At 43.3% G+C, this 27,436-nt stretch overlaps 1 protein-coding gene across 1 annotated transcript; it reads left to right on the forward strand.

Annotated features, from left to right (window-relative positions):
• The first annotated feature begins 257 nt into the window (after positions 1-257).
• Positions 258-26,535, forward strand: SLC35A1 (solute carrier family 35 member A1). The gene is made up of 8 exons (XM_073336639.1): positions 258-456; positions 4,491-4,668; positions 8,872-9,031; positions 10,380-10,532; positions 15,304-15,370; positions 23,761-23,937; positions 24,301-24,435; positions 25,998-26,535. Exons 1-8 carry the CDS (start codon positions 441-443, stop codon positions 26,129-26,131), a joined length of 1,020 nt encoding a protein of 339 aa, XP_073192740.1. The 5' UTR covers positions 258-440; the 3' UTR covers positions 26,132-26,535.
• Positions 26,536-27,436: the final 901 nt, after the last annotated feature.

Raw genomic sequence — 27,436 nt, forward strand, 5'->3', positions numbered from 1 at the left:
TCAGCCAGACCGGAGTAAGAGTGGCCACAGCCGCAGGGGTCTGCACCGGTTGGGACGCGGACCTGACACTACCGGACCGTAACTTTCTCGTGTAGACAAGACCCCCCGCCCCGCTCCGCTCCGCTCCGCTCTGCTCTGCTCTGTTCTGCCGCCTCTCACGCCACGTGACGCGGCCCCGACCCTCGGCGAGCGGAATCCCTCGGGGGCGGGGCGGGGCGGGGCGAGGCGAACTGACGGGCGCCGAGAGCCTCCGCCCTGCAAACCAATGGGGAATGGGGACACTGAGCGCAGACAGGCCTCAGACTCTATGGTGGCGCAGCTGAACCGGCCGCTCTAGGCGACCCTCGCCGTTCTTTATGGTACCTGGGAGGAGCGGAGGGGGCGGTGCCCGGTTGCCGGCTCGGGCCCCCGCAATCTCGCCAATTTAAGCTGCGGACACCATGGCGCCTCCGAGAGGTGAGAGACGCGGTGCCGGGGGAAGAGGCTGGGTCAGCCCCCTTCCCCGCGCGAGACAGATCCGGGGCGCCGTCCGCCTCCCCTTGCCCCCCTCGCAGTGGGAGCTGCTTGTCCCGGGCTAATTATTGGGGCGGGGGGTTATGGGGCGGGCAGTGGGGCGGAGGGGAGGGGGGCTATGGGGCGGTTGGGGTGGGCAATGGGGCGGAGGGGAGGGGGCAATGGGGGGTGTTGGGGCGGGCAGTCGGGGGGAGGGGAGGGGAGGGGGGCTATGGGGCGGGCAATGGGGCGGAGGGGGCTATGGGGCGGTTGGGGTGGGCAATGGGGCGGAGGGGAGGGGGGCTATGGGGCGGTTGGGGTGGGCAATGGGGCGGAGGGGAGGGGGCTATGGGGCGGTTGGGGTGGGCAACTAAATGTTTTCAAATGTACTTTTCATACGTGGGTCGTTGTATGTGTTTTGCATTTTTCAGTGTAGACAATAAAACTTTAATGTCATGAAAACTTTCTGTTTGTATTTTCCCTCTGGTTGGACCTTGTAAATCATCTGGTTGTTGCAAAATCTAAATGTTGGTCCTAAAGCCAATTGATATTCCCCTTTGAATTTGCATACGGAAGTATATAAGATTTTATCTATCCAAGGATGTAGTTAATTTACATGATTGCAGCAGTGGGATATGTGAGTGTACCTTGTAGAAATATGTTCTACAATAAAAGGCAGCACTCCCTTAAAATGAGCAAACTACAGGATTTGATTAATCCTGTACAGGAGGTACAGGATTAATCAAATCATACCCAAATGATTATTATGATCAGCTCACCTGCAGTGAACATAGAACAGTCATTCAGTAATTAACAGAGAACAATAAATTTGAATAGATCAAACTACATTTTTTCGAAATAGTGGAAGCAAATTAAAATCTAGAAGCTGTAGAGTGCACAATGCAATTTCACTGAAGTTTGTCAGCTAGGGTACCTACATATATGCCCTGTGTCCTCCATTACAACATATTACGTTTCAGAAACCTGCAGAGAGTTATTAGAGAGGGTTTTATTTATTAGTAATAATATGTAACTCTTTTATAGTGCATTTCATCAGTAGATCTCAAAGCACTTTACAGAAGAGGTCAGTATCATTATGCTATGGGCCAGATTCAGCCATGCTTGTGTTGAACAGTATCTTAATGCAATAAACAGGACTACTTGCAGAATAAGATATCGCTCAACCTGAACAAATGTGGTGAATCTAGTTGTAAAATATTACTAGGTGATGTTTTAATGCAATGGCTAAGAGTTCTAGAGCGATTTCTGAACCACTGGAAAGTTTTAGATTCTGGACTTTTCAAAGGTACCATGCAAAATATGGCATTAAAATGGTACTTGAGAAATTCTTTTAACTAAACATAGATTTGACTCAGTGTTTCTAACATTGTAACATTGCTTCTTTTTGTTTTGTGCACCTCACCCCTGCTGTTGCTTCAGAGAGGCACTGTCTTTTTTATTTTTTTTTTTACTACAACTCTCATCTGCTGTTTTGTTACAAAAACAAACAAACAAACAAAAAGAATCCAAAAAATTTTTTTTTATATTCTCCTGATTTTGACTGCCCTGCTGCAGCCACAACTTAAAAACATTTTAAATTTTGTAAAGCATTGAGTTACCTTTTAAGGGTTAAATGCCAAATCCCAAAGCCAAACAACACTAATTACCTGTGTCTAGCAAAAAGGTCTGTCAGTTTTGCAACTTTGAATAAAAGAGTCAAATGGATTTTTAGTGGCATTATTTAAAACAAAAACAAAAGCAACTGGTCCTTAGAACTTTACATATTTACACACACACAGATAGATACATACTCATTTTCTTTTCCTTAACATCCCTTCCACACTGCTCTGTTTTTTTTTTACATCTTACATTCCCTTTATACATTTGAGGCAGCTAAGTTCCAATAGAACCCCCTTATGTTCTTTTAGCAAATTTGACTAAATTGTCCAGTCAAATGATTTTAATCAGATAGTTTATTTTTGCCTGACTAATTTACAGACATTCCTTTGGAAAAGGGCCCATTTTTCTTTCAGAATGGCTGCAAAGAAACCAAGAATGCTCTTTCTCTAACACTTTTCCTTTTTAACATTTTCACAAAGTTTAGCTGCTTAATTCTCTCCAGCCTCAGCAGAGTTAACTTTTTTTTTACTCTCTTTTCTCTTTGTAATTATGCCTGGGGGTACCGTACATAGGGCCTTCTCCCCCTTTACCTGCGTCCCTTGAGCCTCTGCAGAGTTAACTTTTTCACTCTTTTTGTATTCCTGGAGTGCCTCTTTCACTATTTTCAGCTGGCTTTGGGTATTTGTAGCCAGCACCTTCCAATTGTCTGCTCCCTTTTCCATTTGTGCCTTTTCCTCTTTACATGAAGACAAGCAGAGGGAAGAATCCTAACATGCCTCCCACAACAACCAAATTGTTGCTGCATCTCTTTTGGCAGCACTAGAAGGTTTGTTTATGAGGATATACTGAGCCAATCTATCCTCCAGGTCCGAAATAGTGCAGACATCAGCTAGGGCTTGTTTAGTCCAAGGACTGTGCCCAAATTTTGAAGGATTTGTTTAAAAGGTGTAATTTCTTTAACAAAAGGTGAGGTTGGTGTTCCTTCTGACTCCATTCCTCCCTCTGGTACTGGCTTACCCTGTTTTCTTTTAAACATCTTAACATGGATATTTCAATCTCTTTGTCACTGCTGGTATTACTTAGCAAATGACACAGCCTAGATTCTGAAATCATAGCTTAATCTATGCGTTTTCCCCCTGCTACCTTCCCGGAGGCCAGCAGGTCCCCTGCTACCTTCCTGGAGGCCAGCAGGTCCCCTGCTACCTTCTCGGAGGCTAGCAGGTCTGGTTAACCTAATAGAAATGCTTAGCTCACTAGAGCTGGTGGTGTGCACACCAATATTTACAATAACTGAGGTTTTTTACCAATATTCCCCCTTTCGCATTTCTCCACCAAAATGTTATACCAATAAAATAAAAACCAGCAGGATCTTATTAAAGGGAAAAAGGCAAAATACCACATTTATTGTGAATACAGAAAGAATCATAGTAAGCAGTTAGTTATAGTTATAACATTCCATTCAATCTCATATTTATTCACACATTCATTCATACAAACTCACACACACACAGGTTCTGCAAGGTTGTTATCATAGTTACCAGCCTTAGAGTTGCTCATGCCAAGCCACTGGCCAGGTGGCCTGGACATGAGGAGGGAGCAGGGCCTTGTCAGATGCTCATCTGATGCTCCTGGAAGTTGGTTTGCAGAATCAGACCCCAAAGTTCTCACTTTTTAGAGTCTATTTTTATAGAAATTTCTTCCTATGCCAGTCTATGGGAATTGCTTCATCATGCTGTTGCTGAATCAATCAGCAGATAGCACATTCCTGACGGCTCCCTGCTGCTAGATGTTATCTTGTTCTTTGGTTCTCCCATTCTTGAAGCTGTTGGGTGGATTCCAGTCTGCCCTCCGGGGGGGGGGGGGTCCCCTGGTTATTTCCAATTGACGCCTTCTTCAGCCGATGGACACTGGATTCTTAGGCTGGCACCTCCCTGATCATTCAGTTATTATCCACACCAAGCATCCATCCACATACATCCTCTATCTCTATTTTAATCACAATTGTTAATACAACAAAAGGGCGGGGAGTCTCTGGGTGCTGTTTCTGTTGTTACAGAGTATTGCTTTGAGTCTCTCTCTGTGAATTGCTTTGAGAACAGACTCTGTCTTAGAATGTACTAACACAATTAGCAGCTTGCAAGTTTCACACATAGAGGGAGAGAAACAGTACCAAAAACCAAGAGACCTCTTAATTAGTAATACCCTGGAATTTAAACTCTGGGGAATCAAACTCATTTGTGATTTTAATACAGAACTTCTTTAATATGATCCAACATTCTTAGTTTAGAATGAGGAGCATACTGAGTTGCTGTAAGTATACTAGCAAGTTGCTCTTTGACTGTTTCATGTTCCTTACTGAGCTATATTTTTTCTTTCAGAGAATGTCAGTTTGCTGTTTAAATTGTACTGCTTGACGGTGATGACCCTGGTGGCTGCAACGTACACTGTAGCTCTACGATACACGAGAATAGCAGAAACAGAACTCTACTTTGCAACCACAGCTGTGTGCATTACAGAAGTTATCAAGTTATTCCTAAGTGTGGGTATTTTGGCCAAGTAAGTATGAGTGCTAACCACTGCTGGAATTGCATGCTCATTCTTCTTCTCACACACATGCAGATATATGTACATAAACGCATATGGACATGAGGGTCTCAGCTAGACCCTCTCTTTTTATATGCCGTACTTGTGAAGCTGGGCAGGAGCGGCATTGAAAAATAATGCTGTGAAAGAATCAATTTAAAGCATGTCAGAGCTTGTGAACTTTTTTCTGAATCACTTCTGTAAACCTCACAATATGCAGGTGTGTCCGTTTGCATTTTTCTCACCCCTGGATTTGTGCTGGAAATGGTCCACCTTGATTATCATGCACATTGTAGGGAGAGTGGTCACTTTAGATAAGCTATTACCAGCAGGAGAGTGAGTTTGTGTGTGTGGTTCTTGGAGGGGGGTGAGGGAGTGAGAGAACCTGGATTTGTGCAGGAAATGGCCCACCTTGATTATCATACACATTGTGAAGAGAGTGGTCACTTTGGATGGGCTGTTACCAGCAGGAGAGTGAGTTTGTGTGTGTGTGTGTGGGGGGGGGGCGGAGGGTGAGAAAACCTGGATTTGTGATGGAAATGACCCAACTTGATGATCACTTTAGATAAGCTATTACCAGCAGGACAGTGGGGTGGGAGGAGGTATTGTTTCATGGTCTCTGTGTGTATATAATGTCTTCTGCAGTCTTCTGCAGTTTCCACGGTATGCATCCGATGAAGTGAGCTGTAGCTCACGAAAGCTCATGCTCAAATAAATTGGTTAGTCTCTAAGGTGCCACAAGTACTCCTTTTCTTTTTGCGAATACAGACTAACACGGCTGTTACTCTGAAAACTATAAAGCATGTGTTCTAATCCTTTAATCATTCTTGTGGCTCTTCTCTGAACCCTCTCCAATTTATCAATATTGTTCTTGATTTGTGGGCACCGGAACCGGGTACAATATTCAAACAGCAGTCGCACCAGGGCCAAATACAGAGATAAAATAACCCCTCTACTCCTTGAGATTCCTGTTAATGCATCCCAGGATCGCATTAGCTCTTTTTGCCACAGTGTCACATTGAGGGCTCATGTTCAGCTGATTATCTACCACAACCCCCAAATCTTTGCAACCTCTTTAGTATGCAAAAGAAATGCAGCTGGTATATAAATTCAGTGTTATCGCAAGATAACTGAGATATTTGCTTACATTTCAGTTTTTGTTAATTTAAAAGATCCAGCAAAAGTTTTTTTTAATTAATATGCATAGTATCTGCAGTAATATTAGCTTGAATTAAAATTTATAATATTTATTAATGTTGATGCTTCAGTGTATCAACTGATCACCCAATGGATTCAGAAAGCAGTCTGCTCCCTTGGTGTGCATTTTGTGTCTTTGTCTGAAGCAGCCAGTGCTGATCACTGTTAAAGTACAGGACACCAAATAAGATAAACCAGGGTTCTGTTCCAATATAGAATTTATGTAATTAAGTACACTTGCTGTAGTTCTCTACTGTTTGCATTTTTGGCGTTGTATGTTCAAGTATGAAATGTTACTTTAAGCTTTGAATAAATGACAAATGACTGCCTTTTGAAATGGAGACGACTTACAGTTCAAGCTGTGTAATTATTTATTTTGCCTATAATTATGGGAATAAAATGAACCTGGCTTACTCCTGGCCACCTAAACTCTGAATTAGTAATTTGTTCAGATTCCCACATGATTTATAGCTTCTTAGAGTTGGGACTCGAAAAGCCAAACTGACTTGCATTCTAATTTTATTTGGGATTACACATTTTGAACAAATACATACATACATACATATTACAAGCTTGATTATCATTTATATCTCTCTCATATCCAGTCCCATGAAAAACACAGAATAAGTTTCCAAGATGAATGTACAGAAGCATCAAGGATGTTGAATTAGAGCCAAAGCACTTTATTTACTTTCTCATATGTGCCTTGGTTTTGCAGTATGTGTGATTAAGATCTGTTGTGAGATCTTTGTACTCCTTGTGCCAGTGTTGTGAGTGAAGGATGAAGTTTCTTTATTAACTTTTAATTTTTACACTTTTTGTGGGTTTAAGTCTATCTAGGTGTGCTCACAGTGTCTAATTTAACTTTAAATTACAATGTCTAATTCAGAATATTTTTGTTTTTTTATTTTCTCCCGCCCAACTCAGATAAGAGGTCTCACAGAAGGACTGCATATCTGAACCCGTAATATTCAAATATAATCAAATATTGAGTGTGAATAATGAAAACAATTGCTCCTGTTCTCAGAAACGAGAGTGTTTAAAGGGGCATCATTTATTTTTCATTACTGAAATTCCATGCCAAATGTCAAAAGTACACGAAAACTCTGTTGTTTAATCACCAGGCCCCTGCTACCATGCCCCCCCATCACGAAAAATTTCTTAGGCACCTCACACTAAGATTTAGAGAAGTTCCTACTCTTCAATACAATCTGGATGGAACAGATGGAGGAAAGGGGAAACATAACAAGCAAAATGACAGTTTGGCATGTGTCTTGTTAAGTTGTTAATTACGTTTCAGTAGTCTGTCCATTACACTTACCCAGTATTTCAGCTGAGTTTATTTTTTTCTGTGTATAAATAGTAACTATTTCAGCCTCTGGCTACATGTATATAAACTAGAAAACACCTATCCAATGAAACAGAACTAAATCGAAACAATGTAAGCTCAAGAAAACTCAACTGTCTTCTAACTAAGAAAGAAAGTATGGTCAGCTGTAATAAGTATGTTGTGCTCCCTTCCTCTTAACACAAAATCCTGGCATGTGAGGTCATTTTTGTGTGTGTGTGTGTGGGGGGGGGGGAGTGGGTGTAAAGATTTCTCCTAAATTGTAAAACAAACTGCAGGTTTTTTTTCTGTAGTGAAGTGGTTGGTACTCACAAGAGATCCTTCCTTTAAGTGGTATGATTTGTTTAATCATTTACATCAGTAACTTTGCTGGAATACAACCACTGTCTAATTTTGGTTCATCGTATTACTGCTATAATTTAACTTTGAGTGATCAGCCAAGCAATATACTATCCTTTGGACCTGATCATTCATGCTTAAGTACATTATTTTGTAATAGTACAGTACTGTATTAGAATTGAACAAAGGGAGGTGCAATTCTATCCTTTTTTTTCTTATTTAACAGCCTGCTTTTCACAAACAAAATGTGTGATATATTGTGGGATACCATCGTATAAAAGGTCAGGCTTTTGTGGTATTTTTCCACATTTATTCTAACAGTTAAACGTTACTGTAAACAGAGCATAGTTAATGTAGATAATTCTTTAGAAACAGAAATCTTCTTCCTGGTCTGGATCGTACAGTGCCAGGCAATGTGATGTGCTGTTTGAGGAATAATACCAAGAAACCTCATATTACATTAGATCCTTGTGTAATGTTTTGTTCCACAGTATAAACTTACCGTGTGGTGCTGAGCTGCAGCATCTCTTCCTGTGCCTTTGGCACCATAGCTCTGCCTAGAACACTGCTTGCCCATAGCAGTATTTGGAGAGGCAGAGTACAGGTACAGGAGGGAAGAGGTGCTCTCTAGGTCTGATTAAGGGCTTGTCTAGGAAGGTTAATCTGAATTAATTTAAATGTAAATTTAAAGCGGATTAATTAAACAGCACTAAACCCCTTGTGGACACTTTTATTCAGAATTAAAATGGCCTTAATTTGGTTTATCTTAATTCACTTTGTAAATTACACCAGAGGTGGGACAACTCAGAATCAGAAGAGTGCAAGGGTAGGTTAAAGCCACAGTAGCCCCTCCTTCCCTGGGGTTGAGAGTTCTGTGCTGAACCACTTAAAGGCACAGCCCAGAATCTCACCCAGAGGCTGCAGGAGATTTGGAAAATCACAAAAGAAATTTGAGACGAATCCAATATTAGTAGCAAGAAAGAGCAACTCTGTGTGTATACTTAGCGTGTATACTTAGGGCTGAGCAACTAATGTTATTGAAACTCTCTGTAGGGCCAACCTGTTGCTGAGAATTCATGTGTTAATGCGACTGACCTTTATCATTCCAAAATCTGCTCCTGGCCCCTAATGGTTTGTACTTGCTGGGAACCAAATTGATTTTCGTGTACTTTTTTTAATTAATTGAAGATTCCAAAAGCATGTTTTTAAAGACCTTCCAAAGAACTCTGTCCATGCATCTCACTGTAAATGAGTCATCAAATATGGTTGTGCTAAAACCTTTTATTTTGCAGAGAAACTGGAAGCCTGGGTAGGTTGATGACATCTTTAAGAGAAAATATATTAGGCAGCCCGAAGGAATTGCTAAAATTAAGTGTTCCATCTGTGGTGTATGCGGTCCAAAACAACATGGCTTTCTTGGCTCTTAGCAATTTGGATGCAGCAGTCTACCAGGTAACTGGCATTATTATGGTTAGGAACCAAAACACAGAATCCCGATTTTTACTCATTTTCAGGTTGTAGGTTTGTCTGCTTTAATGAGTTGTAACACCTTAGAATTTAATTATTATTATTATTCAAGCACTGAAAAGTGCTCATTAAAAGACACACATCAGGACAGACACTGAAAGACAAGATGTACTGGGAGGCCCAGAGGCAGGAGATGCTGTATTTATTTTTCATCAGGAAATCTATTTTTTCTCTTATGATTGAGTGTCTTGAAGAAAAGACAAATTTTTAGGAGGTATTTAAATAAGAGGATGGGGGGGCCTGGTATGTAATGCAAGAAAATGCAATGACAGGAATCTTTGTAAGTTTGTATGAACTGAGATTTACACATTTGTGTGAAAATTGGTGGTTGCATTAGTAATGGGGGAAAATCCCATCTCTTGTAAACAGTGATTTATTATTGGCATCATGTGGCATTGTGTGTAGCTACACTTTAAAAAGCTGATTACCACACACTTGCCAAATTCAAGAAAGAAGTAAAACCTGGAGCACATCAAGTGATACAATCTGTAATTTACTGTGCATATGAATAAGGCATGAATTTTGGTAAATCCCTAAAACAGCCTTGCCATCTTCTATGTTTTTGTGTTCAGTTAGAACCAAGTTTTGTTCAGTGTTTTATCATGTTATTTATGTTGCTTAGCACACTTCTGGAAGGTGCTTAAATATTGTGATGATGTGGGTGGTATAAGAACCTTTATAGAAGGGAATAATTCATGTGTGGTTTAAGTTGAAAAGTAGAACCCTAATTATGTTTGTTACTGTTAAACTTTGAAACCATGTATTTAGATTTAATAGTGGAAGGAATTGTGATTAAACCTTTGTTGTAAGTAAATTCCCCCCCCACAAACCTGTCTTATTGTTAAAGTAACTCAATTTGTTAATATAACCCTTATGCAAACTACATAAGAAAAGAAATAACCCCCCATCCGAAAACTTAAAAATTAAAATATTTTGAAATAATGAGGTAAGGTACTTGTATAAAATATTCTACTATCCTTACCGTGTGTTAATCACAATATTGATATTTAAAAATTCACCATATGCACTTCATAATCAACCAATTTAATCAGCCAATAAAATGTAAACCCATTAACTGCGATGGAGTCATTCCAGATTCACATGTTTGTAATTGCAAATGACATTTAGCCTGTAATGAGGCACGGAATTAATATATCTGAGTATGAAATACTATATGCTGATGTCAGTGTATAGCTGAGTTCAGTATTCTATCTGTTGTGGTTTGGATGGAGTTCATGTAACCATATGCTATTTGCCGTTTTCCCTTTTTTAGGTGACATATCAGTTGAAGATCCCATGCACAGCCTTATGTACGGTCTTAATGTTAAACCGTTCCCTAAGTAAATTGCAGTGGTTCTCTGTCTTTATGTTGTGCGGTGGAGTCACACTTGTTCAGTGGAAACCTGCTCAGGTTACAAAAGTACAGGTAAGCCTTATCACTTGGATACCTTCTCTGGACATTTCATCAGAAATAGCAGGCTGCCTTGAGCCACTCCACCTATCTATTTCACTCACTGTATGGTGGCTGTGGAGTATTTGTAATAATGTGTGCCAGGTGCATCACAATTGTGTATCCATTTTCTTTTTGCAGCCACGCTGTTTCACAATGTAAAATGTTAGTTTGATCATCTGTTCAAATTCAGTGGTCCCCAAACTGTGGAGTGCACCCCCGTAGGCGGGTGCGGAGGAACGTTTTGGGGAGGGGCGTGGTAGCCTTCAGCCCTGGTCTGCCCCCAGCTCTGCTCCGTCCCCAGCTCCTGCTCCATACCCAGCTCCTGGCTGCAGCTATGCTCTGCGGCCCCAGCATTGGCCCTAGCTCCCAGCTGGCCATGGCCCCAGACCCACTCCTGTCCCAGCCTCAGCCCCTGTCCCTGACCATGGCCCTGTTCCCAGCCCTGGCTCCCAGCTGTGACCTGTGGGGAGGAGTGGGGGACGGACAAGGGTAAGGGGGAGCACGAGAGAAAGTTTGGGGACCACCGCTTGCTTCTTTGAGAGATGTCCCTGTGGGTGCTCCACTCCAGGTGATGGTGCGTCTCTGCGCCTTTGCTCTGAGAGTTTTATAGCAGTGCCCGCATGGGTCACGCACACGCGGTGCCTGGCTTGCAATGACGTTGGCGCTTCATCTAGCTCACGCGCGATCCGGACTCCTCAGTTCCTTCTCAACTGTCCCCGGCCTGTGACGGAGCTCAGCAATCCCGTTAAAAACCTTCGTTTCAAATAGATAAGTCTAGATAAATTAGTTAGTTAGGATAGTTTAGACAAGTTAAGTTTCAGTTATTAGAGTTACGTCCCCTATTTAAAAAAAAAAGGTTTATTTTTCCATCCCTTAGTACAGTTAGTATTAGGTTAGGAAAATGCATGATTCACCAGGATTTAAAAGACGCACAACGTGCACAGTGGCGATGCCTGTGTCAGATGGACACACTTAATGTGTCCGTTGCCTGGGGGAAAGCTCACATTCCTCCGAAATGTGCCCACTGTAACAAATTGAAGGCTAGGGCCCGAAGGGATAGAGACCTGAGACTTAAACTCATCCTGATGGAGAAATCCTTAAAACCAGCCTCCGACCTGGGGCAGGAACCCTCTTCCTAGCATAAGTCACCGGTCTCCTCACCGCCAAGGCCAAACAACCCACAAAAAAACCCCGGCCATCCTCTTCACCCCATAGAGAGCAGAGAAACACAAAACAGTCACCGACCAAGTCGCTCTCATTGGTGCCTCCTGCACCGCACGGCACTGTCTGCGCGGCGGCTGCCAGCGGAAGCCAGGGCTCTGGTGCCGAGGCTAAAGCTCTAAGCTGCCCGCCTCCACCACGGCACTGTTGGCAGCTCCAAAGGAGATGGCACAAACAGCCACTCCTATCTCCGTGCCACAGCCCAGTGCTGCTACCGCAATGGTGCTGACACAAACTGCACCAGATCAGCACACTGTACCCTCCGATGCAATCGACACCGAGGCTCTTGGCACCACGCCATTTGCAGCACCCCGAGGATTTGTTGGTCTCCTCGACTCTGGAGTCCCCTCTCTTATGCACCGATGTCTCACGGGGGGCCAGCGGTACCAGACCAACATTTATCTTCAGTAGCATCCCATTTTTTCGAGCGCTGAAGATGAGGAGGAGCTGAAGATGAAAACCAGTCCCCCTGCTCCAGTGCTGATATTGTAGTTGTTAAGGTGACCATCTTAAACTGCTGCTTTCTCCCAAACTTGTTGAGTTGCCTGAGATCGAGGATAGGTCACCAGCCGCCATTTTTCTTTTGTGTTAAAAAGTAGTGGGATTAAAGTCCCTTCCCCCGTGTTGTGCAGGAACAGTCTCCACTGCCCCTAATTGGAGGAAATGATCTACCTCCTGGTGTAGCAAATGTTCGCGAGAGGGGTCCTGAAGAGGGACCGGGAGGGGAGATGGGAGGGGAAGTATAGATAGGAAAAGAATGGTATAAGCCTGTCTGGATGACTTCTGGGGCCCATTTGTCCGTGGTGATGGCGGACCATTTCAGGTAGAATGGGAGCAAACTGTCTCCAAGCAGATGGGTGGATGGTGTAAGTGCTGGAATGTGGGGGAGGTCTTCTAGATCCTCGACCAAGCCTTCAAATTTGTGTATTAGAGGTTGAGATGCCACTGGTTGTGGAGGGCATCGTCGTTATGGTCTTTGTCTGTTGGTGGTGTTCATAAGGCCTCTGGTGTTGCTGTGTGTATGTTGGGTATCTATTCCTCTGATATGGTTGATACCTGTATTGTCTCCTTCTTATAGCAGGTGTATGAATGCTGAGGGTCCGGAGAATGGCCTGCAAGTCCTTTATAGTGTGCAGTACCTCAGTGATTTTGGCTGCAACAATTTTTCTCCATTGAAGGGGAGATCTTCGACTGTATTTTCTATCTCCCATGGGAATGCTGAAGAGTTAAACCACCAGGCTCATTGCATGACCAAGGTTGTAGCAATGGACCTGGCGGCCATATCAGCAGCCATGCGTGTAATCATCTGTCCTTCAGAGACCAGAGATTTAAATTGTTGCCTCTTTTCCTCTAGGATCTCGTTAATAAAGCCTATAAATTTGCCATAGTTACTGTGGTCGTATTTGGCATGTAGTGCCGTGTAATTTGCCACTCTGACCGGAAGCGTGGATGAAGAGTATACTTTGCGGCCAAATAGGTCCAACCTCTTATTCTCTTTATTGAAGGGGGTGGATCGAAAGTGCTATTGTTTGCCCCTTCGATTGGCCACTTCCATTACCAGCGAGTTGAGTGCTGGGTGTAGGAATAGAAATTCCAATCTCTTTGAGGAAACATAATATTTTCAGTCTGCCCTTTTGCAGGTAGGAAGTATGGTGGATGGAGTTTGCCACACAGTCTTGGCAGGTTCCATGATAACCCCACTGATTGGCAATGCTGTCTTGGAGAAGGAAGATGTCTGTAAAATATCCATTAGCTCATGTTGAGTTTCCAGCACTTCCTCCAGAGCAATTTTAAGCTCATTGGCCACTCTTTTGAATAAGTCTTGGATGTGGGTAAAGTCATCTGCTGTGGTTGGAGGCATAGTAGCCTTGTCCAGTGAGGAGGATGGTTTGTTGTTGGTTGGTGAGGTGTCGGAGCAGTGTCCTCTTCCTGCTCTGCCAAGGGTTCACCCCCTGTCTCAGTGACTATAGTCTCTGAAGGTGGAGGTGGGGATCTGGCATCTTCCCTACATGGGCTGTGGCACCTGCTGTAGGTCTTCTGTAAGATCCCCAGGGATTCCAGTCTGGCCGGTGACCAGCATAGGGCCTGAGTGGTGCCATCTATGGGTGGCCATACCCCGGTGGCATGTCGTGAGCATATGAGGGTTGTGGCCGTAGGGTCCAGTAAGCCGTCGGTGCCCCGACTGGGGAGGAATGGAGGAGTTTGAAGCAGACTCCGCAGTAGAGAAGGAACTGAGGAGCCTGGGTCGGGTGTGCGCTAGATGAACCGCCAACATCATGCGAGGCAGGCACCACGCATGCATGACCCATATGGGCAGCTGCAAAACTCTCCGAACAAAGGCGCAGGGACCCAACATCACCTCGAGTGGGGCACCTACAGGGGGACACATCTTGAAGAACCTCAGTTACTGCACAAGGTGAGTAACCTCGTACTGATTGAAACAGGCTTGTTGCTCTGCCATATCCTATGGTTTTTGGAAGAGAAGTGATTGCCACAAGTAGCATAAATTACCACTATTGTAAATTCAATAGCATAGAAAATATTGCAGCAATTCACTTTTTTCAGTAATTGGTGTTGAGTGTACTCTAGTAGTTGGAGCAAAGAGCTGGGAATCAGTAGTAATAATAATATCTGGCTTTTACATAGCACTTTACAAATGGAGGTAAGTGTCATCCCCATTTTACAGATGGGGAAACTGAGGCACAGAGTGGTGAAGTGTCTTGTCCAGTCACCTAGTGGCAGAGCTGGGAATAGAACACAAGTCTCTTTAGTCCCAGTCCAATGCTCTATCCACCAGGCTAAACTGCTTCCAGAGAGCTGCATTTCATTCCTAGTTCTACTGGTGTCTTGTCTTGTGTGACCATGAGCAAGTCACTTAGGCCAGCATCTTTAAAGTTGTGTGCTTAATGTTAGGTACCTAAATCCATACTTTAGGCAGATGAAGTGCCTTCCTTTACCGTGATCATTGTAGGTGCTCAGTCCCCCTGAAAAGGTCACTTAAGTGCCTTCCTGTAGGTGTGCAAATTAAAAGAGTAGCTATAACCATTGTAGTAAACTGAAATATAATGACAATCTGCATACTACTAGTGCGTCCTCACATGGGAGTTAAGGGTTAATCTATAAAATACTTTAAAATCTGCAGGTGAACCGTGTGAGTGTAAAAAGTTACTACAAGATTAGAGGAAATAAAGAAACCTCATGTGTCTGAAAAGCTGAGAGATAGGGTTGGTGGTTTGCCTTTGTAATTTGACTTGTGTGTCTCAGTACTTCTAAGGTTAGTAAACTATACTTGGCAAACCAAACTCCATAGTGAAGCATCGGTGAATAGAGCTAGCTAAGCTGTAGGGCAGCTGTGGCTAAGAAACGGTTATTTACTGTAGCTATAACCTAACACATTTTCATGTTGTAATACAATGCTAATATGTGGTGCTCTTAACAAATTGGCTTCTGGAAATAATGACTGTAAATTACTCTAGTTATACAACTAACCTCCTACCTGTTTTGTTTATGATTCATGTTGCAGCTGGAGCAGAATCCCTGGTTAGGGTTCGGCGCTATAGCGATTGCTGTATTATGTTCAGGATTTGCAGGTAAAACATTTCTGTATGCAGTTTGTTTTAAAAGAACAGGCCAGGACCTTTCCTCATGGGAAAAACTAAAACATTTCACATCTCTTATATTAACTATACTTATTGATTTACAAGACTGTTTGAGAGTTAAGCAAGGACTTCATCCCCTTCTGCACACAGTTTCCTTCTATTTCCTGTGGTTGTTACACTGGATTTGTGACATCACAATATTTAAATTGCAAAATATAGTGATGTTACGAACCCATGGTTTTGAGTTCAAGGCTGGCTTAAGCAGGAGAGGCGGGCCTGTGAGAGGAAGAGCCTTTCTTCATATATAAATATCTACAGTTATGCAAAAGGAAAATGAGAAAGTGACTTGCTCAGTACAGTTTTTTAAATAAAAACTCCTTTTCCAAGTTTGCTTTGGTGTGAAAGCTCCCTTAAGATTTAGAACAGAAGACCCACATTCTTCCAGGTGTGGAATGGAGTTCATTTCAATTTTAGGGCTGGTTCCGCCTCTGGAATAAGCCCTTCCCTAGTCCTGTGGGTGCAGCTGAAAATCAATGAGAGGCAGCAGGATCAGGTGTAATTTTAGATGGTGAGAGGAGAAGCAGGAAACATAGAAGAAATTCTATAAAAATAGAGTCTTTCCTTGCTGCCTTTTATCCTTTCACCACTACAGGAGCCAGGGAACTGGGAACAAGTGAACTGCCGTTAAAGGATAATTGCAGTTGTGTTTTCTACTGGATAAGTTTACAGGGTTCAGAAGGAATGCTTTCCTGGCTGTAAACTTAGAACTGGTGGAGTCAGTTGCTGCAAATCATACTGGGTTTTTTTTTCAGTTGAATAATTGGTCATGAACCAAGAATTATCACTTCCAACCACTTCTAGTTCTCACCACATGAAGCTTCCCGTGAGGCTCCTCTGGTTGTCACATGTTGTCAAGGCTGAATCCCCACTCTGTCACTCCAAGTGCAGAAGTAGGGCCCGCAACTATTTTAAAAATTAATACTTGCCACTCCAGGCCTGTATTAAACTCCTAAGGTTACAGCTTTTCTCTGGCCTTGGCTTGGTAAACGCTGCCACCACCCAAATGCAAAAAACCCCCCTTGGACCCAGGAAGGAGCACTTGGGAATTCCTCCCTGTGGAGTACCCTCAAGCCCTTCCCCCCCCGCCGCTCTCCAGAGAAGAGCTGAGAAAGAAAACAAAGGAAATTAGCTGTTGCTACCATCTAATCAAACAACATGCACAAACCTCTTAGGATACCAAAAATCCAATCCTGTTCTTTAAAAAGGTTAATTTTATTAAAAACAAAAAGAAGAAAATACATCTGGAACTTAGGCTTTTGCTAGATTTTAAAAGAGCAATTCCAAAAATCAAGCACCCAAAATAGCTTTCTTGGGGGTTTAGCTTAAAGGTTACCAGCAAACAGAAGCATCTGGGATTAGCACAGAGGAGTCCACAAGCCAATCAGAAATAAAAGAAATAACCCTAATCGCATCTAGCTAAACATTCTGATTTACTTATGCATTTGGAGTTCAGATAAGTAGTTCTAGGCATGATCTGATGATTTATGATCATACCTGGCTTAAGTTGCTTATAGCATGGCTGCTCTCCCTCCAGACCAGAGAACAACAGACAAAGGGAAAGTTTCTTTCCCAGTTTTAAAAGTTCTACCTTCCCATTGGCTTTTTTGGTCAGCTGCCCACTTTTTTTTTTTTTTTTATGTGGGGGACTTTTTAACTCTTTACAGGTAAAACAAGTGGAGAACACCTACCAAGAGGGATTTTACAGCTAACTGGCTGGCTGTCCATCAAAGGGAGCTATCCTCCCAACTTTATTTATCACACATGTGCTGATTGCTATATTAGTAGAAAATTAATTCCTTTTGAAAAAAGATCTTCGCAAAACCAGCCTCATTCATAATACAGACCCCCAAAGTGCCTATCTAGGGCTCTAGCAGCCTTCTCCAAAGGGTTAAAAATACAAATAAAAAATTAATTCAGCAGCTATTCCTCAGCCTGAAACCAAAATGCCTTAATCAAGCCAGCATCACCTTCCCCACCTACCTCAGCCATTACCATGTCATGCCGTTCCCTCCCCAGCAGCCTGTGTAAATAGGTGGGCCTTGGCAGCCTACCCTGAAGATCAACAAATTCAAACCATTTAGGACCAGAGTGGGGGAGATTCAGAGTTGAGGGACACCTCTCTTCTATAGCGAGAGGGCATCAGGACTAGGTACCTCCCTGACAACAATTGTTGCAGTGTAGCATAGGGAAAGATATGGGTAGATCTAAAGCCATTTTGGGCTTTAAAGGTTCAAAACAACACCAAGTTCCACTCAGAAACCATTATGCAGTCATTGTAGAGCCCAGTGCATTGGTATCATGTACTGCCAGTGAAAATAACCACTTAATGAGCTAGCTGATACATTTTGCATTAGCTTCAGTTTCAGGGCTGACCAGGTAGAGTGTGTTGCGCTTGTCTAGCAAAGTCCACATCTGAAAAACAGTTGGAATCTCCTAGCCATACGAAAGTGGAAAAAAAGCTTTCTTTGAAACTATTGCTATTGTGATGATAATAGCAGCTGGGGATCCAGTGGACCTATAAAAATGGTTTTGTCCAATGTAAACTGACAGAATACCTTTTAATAATTCCAGTCTATATCAAGAATAGCTTCTCCTGAGTGCTGTCCACTCCATCACCCCCAGTAATATTGCCCAGTTGATTTGTGCTTTTTGTGTGCATTCAGATGTTTTGTACTAAATCTCAAGTATTATATCATTGGTCTGGAAAGCAGCCTCAGACAGTTGTGTTCTTCCGAGATGGTAACATTTATGGGTCATGTTGACATCAAAAGCAGCTTATTGAGCAGTTGATTAAAAAATAATTCAGACTTAGTTTTCCAACTGGCTGCAATGAATTATGTCTCAGTGGGCGGAAAGCAGAACAATGAGACCACTGTGAATTTAACAACTACTGTATCAATCACAGACTTTGGTTTTTTTGCTCTGCTCTTACAGTATATATCTCTGCAATGATGTCCAATTTTCCTGTTTAATTTTTGTATTTACACATGTGCAGTTATAAATCTGCTCTGTAGCCTCTGTATGTCTCATACATACTTGCTATGTTTTTTGTATTTTTTTAAATTCTGATGGTCTTAAACACTAATTCTATTCTTCATCAGTAAACTAGTAGCGTGGCCCTGATTTTTCAAAGAAGCTAAACATCTCTAGCTCCCTTTGACTTCAGGTGGTGTGGTGGGTGTCTAGCGCTGGTGAAAGTTATGCCCCTAATTTCTGTTATACAAGCACTTCCTCCTCTTCCCATTTCTCTTCATTTACCCATCCCATCCTGGTTCAGTGGTGATGTGAGGGCAGCAACTAGGAATAAATACAATAATTAACAAATGGAAAAGGGAAAGAGAGAACAGTCAGGATGAATTAGAAATTATGAAGCAAGAAAATTGATATGGGAAGCTAAAGACAGAAAAATCCATGGTTGTAAGGACAATAACAAATTTTCTCCACTATATCATGAGTAAAAGAAATCTTAACAATGGTATAGCCCAGGGGTGGACAAACTTTTTGGCCCAAGGGCCATATCTGGATGGGGAAATTGCATGCAGGGCCATGAATGTAGGGCTGGGGCAGGAGTTGGGGTTTGGGAGGGGGTGCGGTGTGCAGGAAGGGGCTCAGGGCAAGGGGTTGGGATGCATGAGGGGTGCGGGGTGCAGGAGATGGCTCAGGGCAGGGGGTTGGAGTGCAGGAAGGGTGTGGTGTGCGGCAGGGGGCTCAGGGAAGGGGTTGGGGTGCAGGAGGGGCACGGAGTGCGGGAGAGGGCTCAGGGCAGGGGGTTGGGGTGCGGCAGGGGGTTCAGAGCAGGGGGTGGGGTGCAGGGTGTGGCAGGGGGCTCAGGGCATGGGGTTGGGGGGTGCAGGAAGGGTGTGGCATGCGGCAGGAGGCATTCCTTTTGAAAAAAGATCTTCGCAAAACCAGCCTCATTCATAATACAGACCCCCAAAGTGCCTATTCAAGGAAGGGGCTTGGGGTGTGGGGTGCAGGAGGGGTTCGGGTTGTGGGCTCTGGCCCGGTGCCACTTACCTGCAGCGGCTCTGGGGTGGCAACAGCGTGCTGTGGGGCTAAGGCAGGCTTCCTGCCTGCCCTGGCCCTGTGCCGCTCCCGGAAGCGGCCGGCACGATGTCCCTGCAGCCCCCGGTAGGGAGCGGGGGTGGCAGAGGGCCTCGTGCACTGCCCTCGCCTGCCTTAGCCCCACTGCGCCACGGGGGTGGCAATCCCGCAGGTCAGATCCAAAGCCCTGATGGGCCAGATCCGGCCCGTGGGCAGTAGTTTGCCCACTCCTGGTATAGCCCATTACTAGGTGAAGATGCTAAAATTGGTAATGCAGCAAAAGCACAAGTGTTCAATAAATATTTCTGTTCTGTATTTGGAAAGCAGTAGGATAATGTATTTGTGTCATGGATGATGAAATACTTTCCAAACTATTAGTAATTAAGAAGCATGTTAGACAACATCTACTAGGGATAAACATTTTAAAACGAGCAGACCTGGATAACTTGCACCCAAGAGTCTTGAACGAGCTGGTTGAGGAGCTCTCCAGCCCACTGATGTTAATTATCAATAAATCTCGGAATACAAAGGAAATTCCGAAGACTGGATGAGTTCTGTTGTGCCAGTATTCAAAAAAGGGCAAGTGTGGTGAACTGGGTAACCATAGGCTGGTTAGCCTGCCATCAACCCCAGTCATAATTATGGAAAACCTGATAGGGGATTCAGTTAATAAAGAATTAAAGGATGCCAGCTGACATGGTTTATGGAAAACTGAACTTGTCAAACGGGTTTAATTTGTTGATGAGGTTACAAGTTTGGTGGAATAAAGATAACTGCATAGATGTAATACTAAGTCAAACACCTTACAAAATTGTTAGAACCACTCAAGCTTCTCATTCAAAAAGAAGCATTATACAATATCAAAGCACAAGTTAAAGGGGTTAAGACCTGGCTAACTAACATACCTCAGAGTATTTGTCAACGGGGCTCATCATTGAATTGGGGTGTTTCTACGGGCATTCTGCAAGGATCGGTACTAGGCTGATGCTATTCAACATTGTCGTCAGTGGTTTGGAAGTGGGGGGGTGTTAGGGGGCTTATTCCTTCACCCACTCACTTCCCTGGTCCTTCTCGCATGAACAGAGAGCAACAATACCCGAAGTCCGAAGGTGCAAACAATTCAATGTTTATTAGGGTGAACTTCCAGCAAGCATGATTCCAGTTTCCTTCCTTAGTGTCCCCCTTCCCAGCTCTGACACCACAGAGCATTACCTGTGTCCCTATTCCCGTTCCCCACCTTAGCAAAACATGATTCCAATTCCCCACCCCCATTCCCTGTTCCCATTTCCCACCCCCACACACTTCCTGATTGACTGCAGACTATATAGTAAAACTTGAGTTCTGCTTAACTCTACCTTAACCAATCATTTTCCTGAAATTTAACTAACCAATCCTAACATATTGTAACATGATTATGTAACCAATTATATCCCACCACCTTAATTAGTTTACACCCAGCAAAATTAATTATACAGCAGACAGAAACAATCACAGAACCAGACAGAGATCATGCAAATAAACAATAGCAAAGTGGGAACTAGAATGACAAAACAATACAGAAGTGAGGATTTCACATCCCTACTATTGATAAGTGAGTTCTTGCTAGACAGGATGCTATCAAACTAAGTTTCCTTTTACATCTTCTAGGCACTTCCCTTTCTCTGGAGGCAATAGGCATTATCAGGACAGGATTGTATTCCTAACAGCCCAATAGCACCTTCTTTCAATGTGACTAGTTTGGAACGTGAGGATATGACCGTTGGCTTCCCAGCTTATGGCTGCCTCTGCTGCTTAGCCAAGGGCCTTAGCCTAAGAACAGGGCCTCAGACTGTCACAGTAAGAGAAGGCCCTTACACTGGCAGACAGTGATTTTGATTCTTTCTTTTATACCTCTAGAACTAGCTAAGTGATAAGAATACACCTAAATTCTTAGAGTATAGGCCTTTACAGACATGCCTGAATATCTGTATCCTAACAAAAAGAAAAGAAGGACTTGTGGCACCTTAAGAGACGAACAAATTTATTTGAGCATAAGCTTTCGTGAGCTACAGCTCACTTCATCAGATGCATTCAGTGGAAAATATAGTGGGGAGATTTATATACATAGAGAACATGAAACAATGGATGTTACCATACACACTGTAACAAGAGTGATCAGATAAGGTGAGCTATTACCAGCAGGAGAGCGGCGGGGAACCTTTTGTAGTGATAATCAAGGTGGGTCATTTGCAGCAGTTGACAAGAACCTGTGAGGAACAGTGGAGGGGATAAACATGGGGAAATAGTTCTACTTTGTGTAATGACACATCCACTCCCAGTCTTTATTCAAGCCTAAATTAATGGTGTCCAGTTTGCAAATTAATTCCAATTCAGCAGTCTCTCGTTGGAGTCTGTTTTTGAAGCTTTTTTGTTGAAGAATTGCCACTTTTAGGTCTGTAATCCAGTGACCAAAGAGATTGAAGTGTTCTCCGACTGTTTTTTTAATGTTATAATTCTTGACATCTGATTTGTGTCCATTTATTCTTTTACGTAGAGACTGTCCAGTTTGACCAATGTACATGGCAGAGGGGCATTGCTGGCACATGATGGCATATATCACATTGGTAGATGTGTGGGTGAACGAGCCTCTGATAGTGTGGGCTGATGTGATTAGGCCCTATGATGGTGTCCCCCTGAATAAATATGTGGACACAGTTGGCAACGGGCTTTGTTGCAAGGATAGGTTCCTGGGTTAGTGATTCTGTTGTGTGATGTGTGGTTGCTGGTGAGTATTTGCTTCAGGTTGGGGGGCTGTCTGTAAGCAAGGACTGGCCTGTCTCCCAAGATCTGTGAGAGTAATGGGTCGTTCTTCAGGATAGGTTGTAGATCCTTGATGATGCGCTGGAGAGGTTTTAGTTGGGGGCTGAAGGTGATGGCTAGTGGTGTTCTGTTATTTTCTTCATTGGGCCTGTCCTGCTGTAGGTGACTTCTGGGTACTCTTCTGGCTCTATCAATCTGTTTCTTCGCTTCAGCAGGTGCGTATTGTAGTTGTAAGAACGCTTGATAGAGATCTTGTAGGTGTTTGTCTCTGTCTGAGGGGTTGGAGCAAATGCAGTTGTATCGTAGAGCTGGGCTGTAGACAATGGATCGTGTGGTGTGGTCTGGATGATAGCTGGAGGCATGTAGGTAAGCATAGTGTTCAGTAGGTTTCCGGCATAGGGTGGTGTTTATGTGACCATCGCTTATTAGCACCGTAGTGTCCCGGAAGTGAACAGGGTGTGGTAAATGATGATGAGGACTGGGCAGTCACACAGAGTGATCTGGATTGCTTGGTAAGCTGGGCCCACTAAAACAAAATGCACTTGAATACAGCCAAATGCAAATTATACGTCTAGGATCGAGGAATGCAGGCCAGACCTGGAGAATAGGGGACTGTATGCTGGAAAGCAGTGGCACTGAAAAAGATTTAGGGGTCATAGTGGACAGGTAACTCAACACAAGCTCCCAGTGTGATAGTTGTATCCACTACAAACAGGTGCTGCTGTACAGTTGTGGGGTCTACATTTTAAAAAGGATGTTCAGAAATGGAGAGGGTGCAGAAGAGAGCCACAAAAATTATTCAGGTGCTGGAGTAAACGCTTTATGGTGAGCTCTTTAAGTGTCTCAATCTGTTTACCTTAGCTAAAAGAAGATTGAGGTGACTTGATTCCAGTGTGTAAGTAGCTTCACGGGGAGACAATAATGGGTGCTAAAGGGCTGTTAGATCAAGCAGGGAAAGGCAGAACAAGAACCAATGGCTAGAAGCTAAGGCTCAACAAATTCAAATTAGAATTGGGACATGATTTTTTTTCAGTAAGGGTGATTAGCCATTGAAACAAAGAACCAAGGGAAGTGGTAGATTCTCCATTTCATCATATCAAGACTGAATGCCTTTCTGGAATGGGTTACCTAGGGAGGTGGTGAAATCTCCTTCCTTTGAGGTTTTTAAGATCAGGCTTGACAAAGCCCTGGCTGGGATGATTTAGTTGGGGATTGGTCCTGCTTTGAGCAGGGGTTTGGACTAGATGACCTCCTGAGGTCCCTTCCAACCCTGATATTCTATGATTCTAAGATGTGCTTTAGCCAAACAAGTTACTGGGCTAAATATACTGATAATAGATTAAATGTAATGGTTTGTGATAGACAGGTGGTCAACTAGAAGATGATATAATGATCCCTTCAGTCCTTAAACCTCTGTATATCTACAAACCTTTAAGAGTGATTTTTGCATTTACCTTTATTGAATTCTCTCTTTTCAGGAGTCTATTTTGAGAAGGTATTAAAGAGTTCAGATACTTCCCTGTGGGTGAGGAACATTCAGATGTACTTGTCTGGGATTGTGGTGACTTTAGTTGGTGTTTACATGTCAGAAGGAGCTCAAGTTCTTGAGAAAGGATTTTTCTATGGCTACACATATTATGTCGGGTTTGTCATCTGTAAGTATCTTTCAGTTCTGGTCCCCTGTGATGTTGCTTCCGACCGATTGATGCAAAACATTCAAATTCAGTAAACACCCTTTAGGGAGTGAGTTTGGAGAGGAAACATTTAGATTTCCTTATAAAAATTAAATAACTGCTTTTTCAGCACATTAACTAATGAATAGAACATCTATAATAATTCTAGTCATGTCCTTTCTGCTAGATGCCATTTAGACGATCTATTTTGCTGTGTGTGGTTTTTAAAATTACAGATTAGCAAGATCAGATCATAGTACAAACAATCTATACACCATTACTGGGCTAAACAAATCATTTTTACACCAAAACTTTAATAATAAGAATGTCTTATTTGCTTCCCAGTGCTTGCCAGTGTTGGAGGCCTCTACACTTCGGTTGTTGTTAAATACACAGACAACATTATGAAAGGGTTTTCTGCAGCAGCAGCCATTGTCCTTTCTACTGTTGCATCGGTGATGCTGTTTGGTTTACAGATCAGTAAGTTGTTTTTGGCTAATATTTGAAGTGACCTCATATCCTTGTTTCATCCTCCCGAGTAGGCTGGTTACAGTGCATGTTATAATACTTTACAGTCTACTGTGGGGTGGTTGGTTTTTTTTAACCTTGGCATGTAATTTTTAGGACTGATGTTGGCTAGCGCTCAAGCTGTGTTGAAGCATATTTCCTGGGTATTGTCGTCCTATGTGTTCTAGTAATAGTATGCTTCGTGTTCGTGGGGGGGGGGTTCAGATTTGCCCCTCCTTCCCCCAACATCCCTCACTTGCTACTGAGAAAGGCTGAATATCAAAACCTTTCATTTTCATGTTCACCAGAGGCTGGAACTCTTTCATGTTAAGTCGCTCCGTTCTGTCAGTTTCTGATCCTGTGGCTAATGCAAAAATTAGTATTACCGTATCTCTGGCAGATGTTGAGTTGCTGAGAGTAGCTAATAAAGGAACTGCTACAATATTTTCATGCAGCATTCACTAACTCTGAGCCAGTCCTAAGTTAACTTCTCAATTATTCCTGAAATAGGAATTCCCAGTCCACAGTAGTTGTTCTATAGAGTGCTGTAATGACTGTTACTGTCCTGTTTACACTGTGCCATGACTAGCCTGTGTGCATCAGGCAAACCCCAGCGTAGTGGTTTAAGGACAGATCTTACATCCTTCACTGCAGAGAAAAGGTAATATCTTTTATTGGACGAGTTTCTGTTGGTGAGAGAGACAAGCTTTCAAGCCACATAGAGCTCTTCAGGTCAGCTCTGTGTGGCTCGAAAACTTCTCTCTCTTACAAACAGAAGCGGGTCCAGTTAAAGATATTACCTCACCCACCTTCTCTCTCTAATGTCCTGCGACCAATGCGGCTACAACTACACTGCGGTCAGAATTCTGTCTGAGGTGACATTTGCCCAGCAGGAAGAGGCAGAGGGCAGTGGTGCAAGAACTTAAGAATGTGAGGGGTGGTATGACTTAATGAGGTGAAACTTGCAAGGGAATTTTGCATAAAGTGAAAAGCTTCCCAAGAGTTAGATCTGATGGGCTGTGGAACAGTGCCCCAGGGTGAGTGGTAGAAGCTTGACTGTCATTTTTAAAACTAGACTGGACAAAACACTAGAAAATGCACTGGAGGGAACTTCCTGGAGTGGCTGATCTAACTTCTGTGACAGAACCTCAGTTTTACTAATAGTACTCAAAAGTCAGACTAGATTTGGAAAAGCAAACTGTATCTAGATTACAATTCCAGTTACGGAATATTTTTTGATTAGAGGCCAATCATGGGTTTGTTTTGACCACATTGAATGAGCAGAATCCAGCAGTCACTAAGGAAGAACAAATACAGAATGGTAGGATGTCTGTTTCAGACTTGCTCCTCTGACCTTCACCATATGACTTACAAATTATTAGGATGACAGCTCACATGTCTGTTAGAGTTGTATAAATTAAGGAGGATGTTGGAATAGTAGACTGTAACTTTCTCAGTTAAGTCTCCCTTGAAAGTTTTATTTTTTTGTTGTCATTTGGAGCTGAGTGTTTAAACAATGTTTTGTTTCCTTCCAGCTATAAGCTTTGCTCTTGGTGCTTTCCTTGTTTGTATTTCTATATACCTGTATGGATTACCTCGACAAGACACCACAAAAATCCAGCCATCATTAGAGACAGTGAGTTTGAAAGAGAAACTTATTAATATGTGATGTATGCCATAACAAAGGACAAGAGACACTGCAAAGGAAAGACGCGGGGGAAAAAACCCCTGTTTTTAATTAGCCTTAAACTAGTCATGGAAAGACTTAACTTGGACAGAATAAAAGCAGCAGTTAATTCTGGAAGAAACTGAAGGGTTTTCTTTGGATGCTACAGACTCTCCATTATTGCCAAGCTCCTGAAGAAGCTTGTTCATGTAAGGCATGTTCCTTTCATGTTGGACTGTGAGGAGCCCACCTACCAGCAATGCAGAATGAAGGAATTGAACCTTCTGTTGTATATAAAAGAGGGACATTCTCTCCGACTGTATATTTGAATGACTATATTGTGCCATTTATGGGCAGAAATACTCAAAGGCTTCAGAAGCTCTATTAAAGGAGATCTCATTACCAAAGCTGCTCCTTGCACTCATTTGGCTCCTGAATTCTGAAAATGTTGGTCTGATTTTCCAAATGTAGGGAAAGAAGAACCTTTCCTTTGACTAACAGGTGTATCGCAGGGGTGGGCAAACTTTTTGGCCTGAGGGCCACATTGGGGTTGCACAACTGTGTGGAGGGCTGGGTAGGGAAGGCTGTGCCTCTGCAAACAGCCTGGTCCCTGCCCCCTATCTGCCCCCCTCAGAATCCCCGACCCATCCAATCTGCCCTGTTCTTTGTCCCCTGATTGCCCCCTCCTGGGACCCCACCGCCTTTTCACTGTGACCTTTTCCTATTCTTTAAAATTCTTCTTATGGTAAAGAAAACCCCCAACAAACAAAATAAGATAAATTTAACTTGACTATAGAGGGGCAATAGCAAAACTGAATGTACACAAAAGACCTTATTTGGGTTTATTATGCACTGTGACCCTCAGCAGGCCTGGAAAATCCCCTACTGCTAAGTGTTGTCACTGCTATTAGGGAAGACTAGGAAACCCAGCCAGGGGCATCTAAAGGCTAGAAGCCAGTATCTGGGCTCTGAGGCATAGGTGGGGTGGCCTGCAATGGTGGCAGCTGGATGGTGGAGGCGGCAGCAGGGGGGATTGTCCTGGGCCCTGCAACCCTGAGGGACAGCTCTGCAGGCAGGTGCCCAACCCCACCTCCTTAATGTCTCTGCAGGCACGCCCAGCCTCCCTGTTCCCCACCTCAGTGATCTGCTGCTGGCCGCTCCCAACAGATGTTCCCTGGGCTGCTGCAGAAGGGGCGTGTTCCCCACAGATTTTTGCTCCCCTATTTTTCTGTGGGGGGGGGGGGGGGGAGCCAAGAAATCAGCAGAAGGTAGGAATTCTGCACCCCCCCACAGGGCATAGACTTCCCC

Source organism: Lepidochelys kempii, chromosome 3 (assembly GCF_965140265.1).
Source record: "Lepidochelys kempii isolate rLepKem1 chromosome 3, rLepKem1.hap2, whole genome shotgun sequence".
In the NCBI taxonomy this organism is placed as follows: Eukaryota; Metazoa; Chordata; order Testudines; family Cheloniidae; genus Lepidochelys; species Lepidochelys kempii.

What these genes read in the sequence shown, in the direction of transcription:
- SLC35A1 (XM_073336639.1), top strand. An exon ending in AGTGTGGGTATTTTGGCCAA is followed by an intron (nt 4,669 to 8,871) that starts GTAAGTATGAGT and finishes TTTATTTTGCAG; the next exon opens with AGAAACTGGAAGCCTGGGTA. An exon ending in CTCAGGTTACAAAAGTACAG is followed by an intron (nt 10,533 to 15,303) that starts GTAAGCCTTATC and finishes TTCATGTTGCAG; the next exon opens with CTGGAGCAGAATCCCTGGTT.